Source organism: Conger conger, chromosome 9 (genome assembly GCF_963514075.1).
Source record: "Conger conger chromosome 9, fConCon1.1, whole genome shotgun sequence".
NCBI lineage: Eukaryota > Metazoa > Chordata > Actinopteri > Anguilliformes > Congridae > Conger > Conger conger.
In genome coordinates this window covers 58,776,283-58,789,777 of record NC_083768.1, presented here as the reverse complement: position 1 = coordinate 58,789,777, position 13,495 = coordinate 58,776,283, and the positions used below count along the sequence as shown (strand labels likewise).

Sequence of the window (13,495 nt, the reverse complement as noted above, 5' to 3'; positions counted from 1 at the left end):
GTATTGCGACAGGTTCTCTGTTAATCTTAATGATGTTAATACCGGTAAAGGAAAATACAGATGAATAACAGGAACAAAACATGACGAAACAGATTTTTAAGTGTTTAATTAAGAGTCTACACTTGCGTATGTGAAGAACATAACGAGGCTATACGAACAATTCTGATATGAAATTAATTACGAGATGTCTTCATAATCATTCAGAATGGCAAATAATGATAATGTTAACTTAAGAGAGCTTGTCTGCAATGGTAGACGATGAATTCCCCAAAGTTGCCTACCCGACTGTCTTGTGGCGCGATTCAGACTGGACACCCGCTCCCCCTCTCATTCCAAGTTTTCGACAAGGTGGCATTGAAAAAAATCATAATAAAAAAAGGGGGGCGGGGGGATATGAATCCAGCCACCTGCTGGTTTCAACTATTCCTATCACGGAGATATTTGAAAAAGAAATTAAGAATATGAATGTGTGCATTAGTTACAGGATCTATTCCACGCGACCAATTCAAATTCACAACTGCCACTATCTAACAAGGACATAGTAGGCCTACTCATTTTAAAAGGTAGAATCTTCTCAGTGAAAGTGCACTAAGGGGTTTTAAGTGACACGGTCGTCACTAAATGAGTTAATTTATTTATATTTCCACTTCACCAGTGTGACAGTGATGCTATCTAGTGCCAATGAAAGGTATTGCAACCTGCCACCTCGCAAACGTTTTATTTGCGCGGGAAGGACGAAGTTGGCATGGTTACTTGTATGTTTTATGTGGTTAATAATAATAATTTCGAAAAGGTGTCATGGTTTACTACGAATACAGATCGCAATCAGTTCATACATTTGTTTTCCAATATATTTGTTTTATATAGGCTATATAAAAGAATATTGATGATTCGCATGTTGAAATTGATGTTGGCCTGTACATTTAATCATTTCCATCCAAAGTCCGGAACACACATTAAGATTACGAGGTTTGGTTTGGTGCACCCAGATGAATCGCAAATAAATGACGAATTATTTTGGAAAGAGAAATCTGCGTTAAACAGCGCGTGGCTCGGGCAGTCCATTCTCTGCCTATATGGCAATTCCAGCGGATTGCTGCAATTAAAAACACACGCACACGAAAATGTAAATCAAAGTCGGAACATTTATTTATATGTGGAAACTGTTTCACATGACAACCTTTATTTGAGTGAAAAAAAAAACTCATTAAAAAAAGACAATAAATACAAGAATAAATATAAATTAATTTGTGTTAGTAAAACTTGGCACATCTCCTGCCGGAGTTGATTAAAATAAACTTAATGCATTTACTCCTGGTCTCCGATCTCAGACTGAGCAAATCCATGTGCTTCTCCAGGACCTTTTAACTTCAGTGGAGAGTTTAAGGGAGGACCAGACCCGCCCATCACTCATATTGCTTATTTTTATTTTTCACCCTTTTTCGCCATTCCACCCCTTCCACGGACATCCAGCATAAGCTTCCAGTGACATCTTCAGTGTAAACCCCGCCCCTTCCAGTGAGATCCTCAGTGTAAACCCCGCCCCCTCCAGTGACATCCTCAGTGTAAACCCCGCCCCCTCCAGTGACATCCTCAGTGTAAACTCCGCCCCCTCCAGTGAAATCCTCAGTGTAAACTCCGCCCCCTCCAGTGACATCCTCAGTGTAAACTCCGCCCCCTCCAGTGACATCCCCAGTGTAAGCTCCGCCCCCTCCAGTGACATCCTCAGTGTAAGCTCCGCCCCCTCCAGTGACATCCTCAGTGTAAGCTCCGCCCCCTCCAGTGACATCCTCAGTGTAAGCTCCGCCCCCTCCAGTGACATCCTCAGTGTAAGCTCCGCCCCCTCCAGTGACATCCTCAGTGTAAGCTCCGCCCCCTCCAGTGACATCCTCAGTGTAAGCTCCGCCCCCTCCAGTGACATCCTCAGTGTAAGCTCCGCCCCCGTGGTCAGGACCGTGTTTGGTAGGCCTCGCCCCCGCACCCCTCACCAGGGTCTGGTGCTCCTGAACTCCTGTTTTCGGCGGACCCACTGTGCGGTAAACTGAGGCTCCCCCACCGTCCAGGACCATCCTCCCCCCCCCCTCTCTCTCACGCCCTCTCCCCCTCCATCCTTCTCTGACCCCGCCTCGTTCCCTCTCTCCGGGCCGCCACTCTCCTGTGGACCTACGGAGGTCTGGGGGAGAGGAGGGAGGCAGGGGGCCGCAGTCTGGGCAGAGGATATGGGCCTACGGAGAGAGAGAGAGAGAGAGAGAGAGAGAGAGAGTGGGGGGGAGGACAGGAGGGAGAGGAGAGAGAAAGGAGGGATGGAGGGAGAGGAAGGGACAGAGCGTGAGAGAGGAGGGAGTGAAAGGGGGAGAGAGGAGTGCGGGTGAGAAAGCAAGAGGGAGAGTGGAGAAGGAGAAAGGAAAGAAGAGTGAAGATGGGGAGGGAGAGGGAAAGAAAGAGAAGATAGGAGAAAGAAAGAGAAAGAGAACAGGAGGGAGGGAGGTGGTGAAGGGGGAGAGAGGGAAAGAGATGGAGCACAGGAGAAGGGGGCAGAAAGGGAACAGAAAATAAACAGTGAAATCTTACACCTGGTAGTGCTGTGGAGTCCCAATACTGAATAGTAAAGAAAGGATAAATGCTCTAATGCAAGACACACTCTCCCATTCACAACCCCGAAGGAAGCTGGTGAGTTTTTATTGTAGGTGATGTTGCAGCCGCCCGCGACCTCTGTGGACCAGTCTGGGAGAGCAGGGCGGCCATGTTTCATGTTGAGCATGTGAGAGGAGCAAACCTGTCTACGTCTGTGTGTCCGAGAGCTGCTGTCTGTCCCTTTGTGTCAGCCTCTCTCTCTCTCTGCACTGGCTGCAAACCTGGAGGGCACACACGTTACAGCGCCGGCAGGTCAAACAGAGAATAAACTCCATCTCCCAGGGTGCACTGCCACCATCGCAGTGTCTGCTGGGAATCTGAGTTCTTTGTGTGAGTCCCCTCTAAGCAGGGACATGTAGTTTGTGTATCAACTGTGCAAAATAGATGAGTGTTAGCCAAATAACTGGATTGACGAGACATTTAAGAGGCCATGGTTATGGAAAAAATTGAATGAATAAAGTTGTTCATTATGCACGATATAGTTCTATAGCACGGCACAAACAAGGCTTTGGGGGATTCTGGGAAATGTAGTTCTCTGACAGTTTACCAGGTAGCTTCAGGGAGCTTGGCTGTCTCTCCAGCAACAGTCCAAGGTCTCTGCTGTTTAAATGACGACTGTAGAGGTTGCTCCTGGCAACCAGCCCCGGCTGGCTGTAAAAAAGAAGGGAGCAGCAAAGGAGGGAGAGAAACAGAGGAACACAAGGGAGAGGTAGACAGCAGAAATGGAGGCGAAGAGTGTAGAGAAGAGGGAAAGATGGGAGGGAGGGATGGAGGAGGTGAAGAACAACGGAAAAAAGAAAATAAGATGAAGAGTGCAGGGTCAGGTGGAAAGGAAGAAAAGGAAAAACAGAAAAGAAAAAAAATTAAATCATAATTAGCAAACACAAAAGAAAAATACGCTAAAGCAACAAAATCCCAAGAAAATGAAGCTAAAATGATGCATTCTTTAATTAAAAACAATCATAAAAATGTGATGTGATGTCATGTCCCGACAACTTCCAGGAGGAACACACACACACACACACACACACACACACACACACACACTCACGCACAAGCGAACACACTCACAATTAAACCCACAAATGCACATGCGAGCCCTAATGCAGCATTGACCACAGTCAAAGTACTAAGTGGGAAGCCCTTGTAAGCATAGCTGACGAACACACATTAAGGGCACTTACAAACGTTATTGACAGACAACAACCGTCTCCAATCAGTCGCCTGCTTTTAAGGAGGGGCCACTGAGCAACAACGGTGCATTTAGACAACATCAACTCAGCAACGTGAGGATGGAAGGCAGCAAAATTTATTCATGAGAAACCGAGCAGATTTACAACCAGCCATGTTCATCAAGTCCAAATTCACAGGGAGTTCAAGAATTACACACATACAGCAGCGTAGCCGCTTCTTCTTCTTTTTATTTTTACCTAAAATGGGAGGGAACATTAATAGAAACAAATCCAAACGTTTAATCATTATTTTCTTTTTGTTTTAGACAAGTAAAAAATGTTCTTCCTTTCTTCTGCAAACTATTTTATTGTTTAAATTCCGTAACAAATTGAAAGCGTTCTAGTTGTGTGTTTCAGGCTGCTGCAGCTGTGAGATGGGAATACTGTCGTTATAGAAACAAACGTCCATTTAAAAAAAATAATAATAATCTTTTAAAACTACACCAGTATCAAACAAACTAGAAAACCACACTGTATTTCGTGACGTTTTTCCCCATTGTTGTCGTCGTTGTAGGAGATATTTCAGTGACTTGTATAAATAGGTAATGCTATTTGAGGCGTGCTTGTTTATCTCTCTTGCTCGTTTGACAGGCAATCAAGGTGATACACTGTATCCTCCCCCCTCTGCTCTCTCTTTTTCCATCCTCTTTCTATACCTCCTCATCTAGTCTCTCCATCTGCCAGACAAAAGGTACAGGATCCTCCCCGTGGAAAACAACAGATTCCTCACAACCACCAGTAAGGACACTAATGAAGGAGTCAAATAAATTAAAAATAAAACAATAAATAAACCACACCCTGTGGTCTGTTTTAGGGCTGGGCAGAAAAGGGGCTCAAAGGTCAAAAGGTCAAAAGGTCAAAGGTCAAAGCTCAATTGAAGGAGATCTGGGAGCGGTTAAGGGAGCTGCGGAGATGAACCCACGGCGCGAGGGAGTGAGAAAATGTGAGGACGGAGAGAGGGAAACAGAGGAGGGAATGAGACAGAGGTGAGTGTTGAAATGCAGAAGACAGGGTTGAAGAAAGATAAAAAGGAAAGAGAAAAGGACAGAAAATATTTTGGGGAACCAGCGAGGAGGTGAGGGAAGGAGAAAGAGAGAACAGGAAGAGGGAGGGATAGAGGGAGAAAGAGAGAACAGGAAGAGGGAGGGATGGAGGGAGAAAGAGAGAACAGGAAGAGGGAGGGATGGAGGGAGAGAGAACATGTCAGAAAGGCTTCAATGAGCCAGGAAGAGAGAACAGATCAGAAACGCTTCAATAAGGAGAAAGAGAGAACAGGTCAGAAACGCTTCAATAAGCCAGGAAGAGGGAGGGATGGAGGGAGGAATCCCAACAGTACACGGAGGAGTGAGGACCTACTAATAAGAGAGGAGCGAATTCCACCCACCAAGTTCGCCAGGAAAAAACGGCCAAATCTCCAGGATCAGAAGTTGAAGGGGGGGCTCATGTGTCTGTGTTTCGGTGTTTAATTCAAGCCTCTGATTGGCTAATGAGTCCATAACCCTGGTTACCAAGGCTTAAAACTGGGCACAGATTGAATGGAAAGCATAAGAAAATCAACTGGAATGGAGTTAAACCTGCAGACACAGTGCCCCCTCCAGGACTGGAGTTAAACCAGCAGACACTGTGGCCCTCCAGGACTGGAGTTAAACCTGCAGACACTGCATCCCTCCAGGACTGGAGTTAAACCTGCAGACACTGCGGCCCTCCAGGACTGGAGTTAAACCTGCAGACACTGCAGCCCTCCAGGACTGGAGTTAAACCTGCAGACACTGCGGCCCTCCAGGACTGGAGTTAAACCTGCAGACACTGCGGCCCTCCAGGACTGGAGTTAAACCTGCAGACACTGCGGCCCTCCAGGACTGGAGTTAAACCTGCAGACACTGAGGCCCTCCAGGACTGGAGTTGGAGACTCTTGGCATAGACTTTACACACCACCAAGTTAGTCATGAAGCACGCTGCCGAAACTCCAAACCAGACTCCACTGATACATATTCGATCATCAAAAAATAACTGTCAATTCCCAAAAAGCAAAATGTGTTTTTCTATCAGAAACACATTTCATATTGAAAGATTTTTCATCTTTGAAAGATGAGCATGAGTAACAGTATATCACATGAATCCACTTGTTCCTGACTAAATGAAAACCATCAGGCGATGTTGGCGAAAACTATGTGTATCCAACACGCATGCAGCCGTTTTCTGCAACTTGTTTTGAACAGTTAAGTAGAACTGGAATTATGACAGAGACAGATAAATATGTACATTTATCTTTCGGCTCTGATCTAACATGTTTTTATACATTAAAAAAAATGCAGCCTGATATTTTACTGGAGCAGTTCAGGACACATATCGTGCTAAAGTCTATGACGGCAGAGCCCCACCCACAAATCAAACTCACAACCTCCAATATAATAATCATAACAATGATCATAATAATACTATTGTAGTTATACAACACTGCCGCTGTAGAGGTCAGACTGTGTGCGACACTGCGGCTCTAGAGGTCAGAGGTCAGATTCTGTGTGACACTGCCGCTCCAGAGGTCAGAGGTCAGACTGTGTGCGACACTGCCGCTCTAGAGGTCAGAGGTCAGACTGTGTGCGACACTGCCGCTCTAGAGGTCAGAGGTCAGACTGTGTGCGACACTGTGGCTCTAAGAGGTCAGAGGTCAGACTGTGTGTGTGGCACTGCGGCTCTAGAGGTCAGAGGTCAGATTGTGTGCGAAACTGCGGCTCTAGAGGTCAGAGGTCAGATTGTGTGCGACACTGGCTCTAAGAGGTCAGAGGTCAGATTGTGTGCGACACTGTGGCTCTAAGAGGTCAGAGGTCAGACTGTGTGTGACACTGTGGCTCTAAGAGGTCAGAGGTCAGACTGTGTGTGTGGCACTGCGGCTCTAGAGGTCAGAGGTCAGACTGTGTGTGACACTGCGGCTCTAGAGGTCAGAGGTCAGATTGTGTGTGACACTGCGGCTCTAGAGGTCAGAGGTCAGATTGTGTGTGACACTGCGGCTCTAGAGGTCAGAGGGCAGGGGTTCACCTGTGGGGGCTCACCTGGTTCGGCGGGCCCTGCAGTTCAGGTTCTCCAGGTACTGGGCGTGGGGGGTGGGGGGGGCGGGGCGTGGCCGGGGGGGGCCGCGGCTGGGGGAGGAGCCTACACTCTGGGAGCGAGTGCACTGCGAAGGGAGGGACAGAGGAGGAGAGGAAGGAGGAGCGAACGGCCAGGGGAGCGCTCTCTGCTCCTCCCGCACCACTGAGGAAGAGGAGGGCGAGGAGGGAGACAGAGAAAGAGAGGAGGGGGTTAATACACTCACTGCACTGGGAGAACATACACACTGATATTCAGCCTCAGAAGAATTAGTCTACCATTGGGACACTGCGTCTCTTCAACACAGAGAGACATGGGGCTCACCTTCTCGCTCTGTCAACGAGTACGGCTTGATCTCTCCTTCCGGCTTTTTTGGGAGAGCTTTTCTCAGCCGTGCCGCTGTGTGAGAGAGTGAGGGGGAGAGAGAGAGGGAGAGAGAGAGAGGGAGGGGGAGAGAGAGAGGGAGAGAGAGGGAGGGGGAGCGAGGGGAGAAACCAGAGTAAGGAACTATATGGTGTAACAGTATGGATTTGCCTGAATAAAAACTTGTGTTGAAGCTTTTCTTCAAAAAAAGTTCTCGACATAGACACATACACACACACACACACACACACACACACACACTCACGCACACACATGCATGCATACACAGATCCCGCACACACACACACAGACGCAAGCACATATTTACAGCTATTTACACTTGATTTACAGCAACTACATGATGAGGCCCATTGTCTCGGGGAGAAGCTGTAACACTGGGGGGTTAAGCATGTGGGGATGGGGGGGGGATGGGTGGGTTGCATCTCATTAAGGGAACAGAAAGGTGTGCAGAGAGAGACAGAGAGAGAGGGAGAGAGAGGGAGAGAGGGGGATAGGGATAAGAGAGGGAGAGACAGACGGAGAGAGGAAGAGAGACAGAGGGAGAGAGGAAGAGATAGGGAGAGAGGGATAGGGATAAAAGAGGGAGAGACAGAGGAAGAGAGGGGGAGAGAGGGAGAGGGGGATAGGGAATAGAGAGGGAGAGACAGGGAGAGAGGGAGAGGGAGAGGGGGATAGGGATAAGAGAGGGAGAGACAGAGGGAGGAAAAGAAAGAGGCAGAGGTCTTACAGAAAGCTGAACATCCCCTGATCCATCAGAGGTGAGACAGGTGAGCCTGGAGGAGTGAGTGGAATGGCCATGAAAAAGATGGCAGCTTTACTCAGACACAATCAACACTGGACAGTGTTAAAATGCAGCTTTACTCAGACACAATCAACACTGGACAGTGTTAAAATGCAGCTTTACTCAGACACAATCAACACTGGACAGTGTTAAAATGCAGCTTTACTCAGACACAATCAACACTGGACAGTGTTAAAATGCAGCTTTACTCAGACACAATCAACACTGGACAGTGTTAAAATGCAGCTTTACTCAGAGACGATCAACACTGGACAGTGTTAAAATGCAGCTTTACTCAGACACAATCAACACTGGACAGTGTTAAAATGCAGCTTTACTCAGAGACGATCAACACTGGACAGTGTTAAAATGCAGCTTTACTCAGACACAATCAACACTGGACAGTGTTAAAATGCAGCTTTACTCAGATACAATCAACACTGGACAGTGTTAAAATGCAGCTTTACTCAGACACAATCAACACTGGACAGTGTTAAAATGCAGCTTTACTCAGAGACGATCAACACTGGACAGTGTTAAAATGCAGCTTTACTCAGACACAATCAACACTGGACAGTGTTAAAATGCAGCTTTACTCAGAGACGATCAACACTGGACAGTGTTAAAATGCAGCTTTACTCAGACACAATCAACACTGGACAGTGTTAAAATGCAGCTTTACTCAGATACAATCAACACTGGACAGTGTTAAAATGTAGCTTTTGCCCAAGTCAAATCAACACTTTCTGCAGCATTACCTAACCAGTGCAGTGTTGAATTCAGCTTTACTTACATAAAACTATCACTTTACAGTGTAAAGATTTCGCTTTACCGGAGTACAATTAATGCTGAACAATGCAAAAATTGTGCTTAACTTGACTAAAATCTATACTTTTATGTTCAATTGTAGCTTTGCCAGAAGAAAAATAACACTTTACTGCGTTAAAATGCTGCTGTACTGGAATAAAATTAAGTTTCAGTATGCATAAACATCAATCGACTATTTATGATTTTTGTAAATTTAATTAATTCTAAAGTGTGGAATTGCTTGGCCAAAACCAACATTTAAAAAATACCCAATGGGACAGCAGTATGACAGTAGCAAGACTGAAAATGATAGTAGCATGATAGCAGTGTGCCCGTAGCATGATAGCAGTGTGCCAGTAGCAAGATAGCAGTGTGCCCGTAGCATGATAGCAGTATGCCAGTAGCATGATAGCAGTGTGCCTATAGCAAGTGTGCCCGTAGCATGATAGCAGTGTGCCTATAGCAAGTGTGCCCGTAGCATGATAGCAGTGTGCTCGTAGCATGATACCAGTGTGCTAGTAGCATGATAGCAGTGTGCCCGTAGCATGATAGCAGTGTGCCCGTAGCATGATAGCAGTGTGCTCGTAGCATGATAGCAGTGTGCCTATAGCAAGTGTGCCCGTAGCATGATAGCAGTGTGCTCGTAGCATGATAGCAGTGTGCCCGTAGCATGATAGCAGTGTGCCCGTAGCATGATAGCAGTGTGCCCGTAGCATGATAGCAGTGTGCCCGTAACATGATAGCAGTGTGCCTACAGCAAGTGTGCCTGTAGCATGATAGCAGTGTGCTCGTAGCATGATAGCAGTGTGCCCGTAGCATGATAGCAGTGTGCCCGTAGCATGATAGCAGTGTGCCCGTAACATGATAGCAGTGTGCCCGTAGCATGATAGCAGTGTGCTCGTACCATGATAGCAGTGTGCCCGTAGCATGATAGCAGTGTGCTTGTAGCATGATAGCAGTATGCTAGTACCATGATAGCAGTATGCTAGTACCATGATAGCAGTATGCTAGTACCATGATAGCAGTGTGCCCGTAGCATGATAGCAGTATGCTAGTACCATGATAGCAGTATGCTAGTACCATGATAGCAGTATGCTAGTACCATGATAGCAGTGTGCCCGTAGTATGATAGCTGTGTGCCCGTAGCATGATAGCAGTGTGCTTGTAGCATGTTAGCAGTATGCTAGTACCATGATAGCAGTGTGCCCGTAGCATGATAGCAGTATGCTAGTAGCATGATAGCAGTATGCTAGTACCATGATAGCAGTGTGCCCGTAGCATGATAGCTGTGCGCTAGCAGCATGATCACAGTGCACCACAGTGTAGTACAATGATAGCAGTTTGGTAGCAGAATGACAGTCGTACGATAGTAACACTACAGCAGTATGAAAACATAATCAGATGTGGACAAATGTGTGGGACAGGGTGAACCTGAAGATGTGCCGCTAACATTTCAGACAGAAATGAGGTACTGAGAGTACAAAGATGGCGGAAAGGCTCATTTTTAACAGGTTGGTCTGTCGGGGGTGGAGTGGGGCACAGAAACAGGGACTGCAACACAAGCCTCTAACTCCTGGCTAGGCACACAGTCAACAATCTGACAACAATAACATTTACTCCAACACATTGAGAACAGTCAGCGGTCTACTGTGGGACTCTTTGCCCTCTAGAGGTAAACCGAGGTACTGACATTATTTATTGGGATGTCCATCACTCGTGAGGAATTGAATGATAGTGTACAAGTAATGCAACAAGTGAGTCAGTGAGTGTGTGTGTGTGTGTGTGTGTGTGTGTGTGTGTGTGTGCATGAGTGTGTGTGTGTGTGCATGAGTGTGTGTGTGTGCATGAGTGTGTGTGTGTGTGTGTGTGTGTGTGTGTGTGTGTGTGTGTGTGTGTGTGTGAGTGTGTGTGTGTGTGTGTGCATGAGTGTGTGTGTGTGTGTGTGTGTGTGAATGGCAGTACTATTTTCAGGATTGCTTGATTGCAGTCAAACATAAGACATGTCTTTTCTTTAAAACATTTTTTAAAATTAATCTTTAATTATACCTGATCTGTCCCTGAAGAACCCGTCGAACACCACAAAGTTATTCACCTGGAAGAGAGAGAGAGGGGGAGAGGAAGAGTGGTCCAGCGTGAACTATAAACATCTTTAAACTGCATTACATTTAGCAGCAGCAGCAGCTGATGACTCATGGGTAATTCTTTCCTTGGTTGCACAAGCTCTGAGAGAGGGGGGAATCCTGTCCGATCATGGCGACTCACGTCAGAGTCCAGGGGGTGTGCCACGCCCGTCTGAGGGGCAGCCAGCCATGAATCCTCCCTGTCAACACCTCACCTCAAAACCACACCCTCCATCTCACCTTTTCAGATGATCCCCCCACCCCAGCACCGATCCGATGACATTGAGAACTCCTGCTGTGACATCACACACTAAAGTGGGCGTGGCTGATTCACACCTCTGCTATGGAGGTGGAGGCCGAAAGATAAATACGAGAGACCCACCTTAAAAAAATGTTTAAAAAAAAAACACCCAGACCGTAGCTGATGCTGACCTGAATCACCTTGTCATGATGACTATGTGTGTGTGCGTTGGAGGGGGATCACTAGAGACTCACACTCAACTCAATAGCGGTATTTATGTTACCACACAGTTTCTACAGTTAATTGTAATTTGGACTGGTTGATTCTGATCTTCATATGTTCCTGTGACACAGCACCTTGCGCAAGTTTTTCTGGTGTGCATTTGTTGCCATAGATATAATTCACACAGGTGTGTTCAGACCGTACGTGTGTGGAGGATTCACAGGGCCTCCATAGTGCCAGGTTTTGGGGAGAAAACGCAGGGAGAGCATCGTTTTCTTATCCCTGTATGCAATACAGAATCTCATGAAGCACTGGGGAAATTCGGATTTTTTTACACCGTGCTGCCCAACCCAAACTGTCCACAACAGATATTTTTACATGCCCTGTAACTGAATCTGCAGGCCCCAAACAGTCTAGTGTCTGTTAAAGCTCTGTTCTAGTGTGTGGATGGGCCCCATGGTCTGGTGTATGTTAAGGCTCTGTTCCAGCTTTCCTTTCCTCAGATACATGTATATATAAGTAGATGGGCCCCATGATCTGGTATCTGTTAAGGCTCTGTGGCACTGTGTTTGCTAAAGTCTTTCTCTGACTCACGTCCGTGCAAACTTATAGTCGACATTGTCGTAAGAGAATGAGTTTATGTGTACATTTTAAAAAGTATATATTTTTTTATAGTAATTGCTTTCTAAAAAAAACTAAAAAAAACATTACTATATAAATATACCATTTTTGATGGTGACCTACTTATCTGGACTTATATACAAAAAAAACAGAATGCCTGTGCAGTACGTACTGTCACATACAGTTTCGTTCCGCAGGGAAACAGACAAAGAATTGTCTTTGTTGCATTTTAACTCCTTCTGGTGACTTTTCGATCGTCTCCTCTGGAGAGCTGGCGGTAATTGTACGCGTCATCATTACCGTGGTGCTGGGTATCGGCTCTCTCTCGTCCTACGCCGCGGGCCAAAACTCTGACACACTGTGCGTTTGCACGAGCTAATGCCACATTTCAGCACCAAAAAAAAATAATTCCCCTCAACTTTTGGGGAATTCCAGGATGGATAAAATGTTTGGGTTTTTTTCGCGCTGAAATGTCGCATCAGATGGATTACGACTCTTCCAATTTCACAACTCGCACGGGGTGCCAAATATGTGTGCTTGTATTCTACTGTGCATTTTTGCCCCACATTTTACCAAAATATTCTTCTTTATTTTTTTTCATTTCATTTCAAATATCATACATTTTTCCTACATTGTGTAGTGGTTAAGGTGCATGACTGGGATCCGCAAGGTCGGTGATTCGATCCCCGGTGTGGCCACAATAAGATCCGCACTGCCGTTGGGCCCTTGAGGCCCTTAAACCTTGCATTGCTCCGGGGGAGGATTGTCTTCTGCTTAGTCTAATCAACTGTATGTCGCTTTGAATAAATGTTTGGCATTCATATAGCGCCTTTATCCAAAGTGCTGTACAATTGATGCTTCTTATTCACCCATTCATACACACACTCACACTCACACACCAACGCCGATTGGCTGCCATGCAAGGCACCAACCAGCTCGTCAGGAGCATTTAGGGGTTAGGTGTCTTGCTCAGAGATACTTTGACACAGCCCAGGCGGGGGATCGAACCAGCAACCCTCCGACTGCCAGATGACTGCTCTTACTGCCTGAGCCATGTTGCCCCTAAAAGCATCAGCTAAATAACTGTAATGTAATGTAATGTAAATGTATAACAATTTAGCTCAATGTATAAAGTATTTAACTGAATGTAAAAAGGTTTAGCTAAATGTACGAAACATTTAGCCAAATTTTTAACTGAACGCATAAAGGTTATGAAGCTAAATATATGAAGTATTTAGCTAAATATATATATGTATATATATATATATATATATATTTTTTTTTTTTAGGCCTTTTTCAGCTTTATTGTACAGTATATAGAGAAAGGAAGAATGGGGGCGAGAGAGGCAAAGACATGCGACAAATTGTC

The 13,495-nt window shown here is 45.9% G+C and overlaps 1 protein-coding gene across 3 annotated transcripts in view; it reads right to left on the bottom strand.

Annotated features, from left to right (window-relative positions):
• Positions 1–1,666: 1,666 nt before the first annotated feature.
• The window catches only part of atat1 (alpha tubulin acetyltransferase 1), a 17,811-nt gene continuing 5,982 nt past the window's right edge, over positions 1,667–13,495 (bottom strand). The window contains exons 7-12 of one of the 3 annotated variants that reach the window (XM_061255538.1): positions 10,969–11,014; positions 7,275–7,349; positions 6,917–7,115; positions 3,182–3,285; positions 2,777–2,855; positions 1,667–2,225 (exon numbers count right to left, since the gene is read on the bottom strand). In XM_061255538.1, the coding sequence (XP_061111522.1) occupies positions 1,985–2,225; positions 2,777–2,855; positions 3,182–3,285; positions 6,917–7,115; positions 7,275–7,349; positions 10,969–11,014 (744 nt within the window). In that variant the 3' untranslated portion in view covers positions 1,667–1,984. Of the gene's footprint in view, positions 2,226–2,776; positions 2,856–3,181; positions 3,286–6,902; positions 7,116–7,274; positions 7,350–10,968; positions 11,015–13,495 lie in introns of those variants that run through there. The other 2 variants (XM_061255539.1, XR_009709594.1) reach the window with 2 other exon arrangements.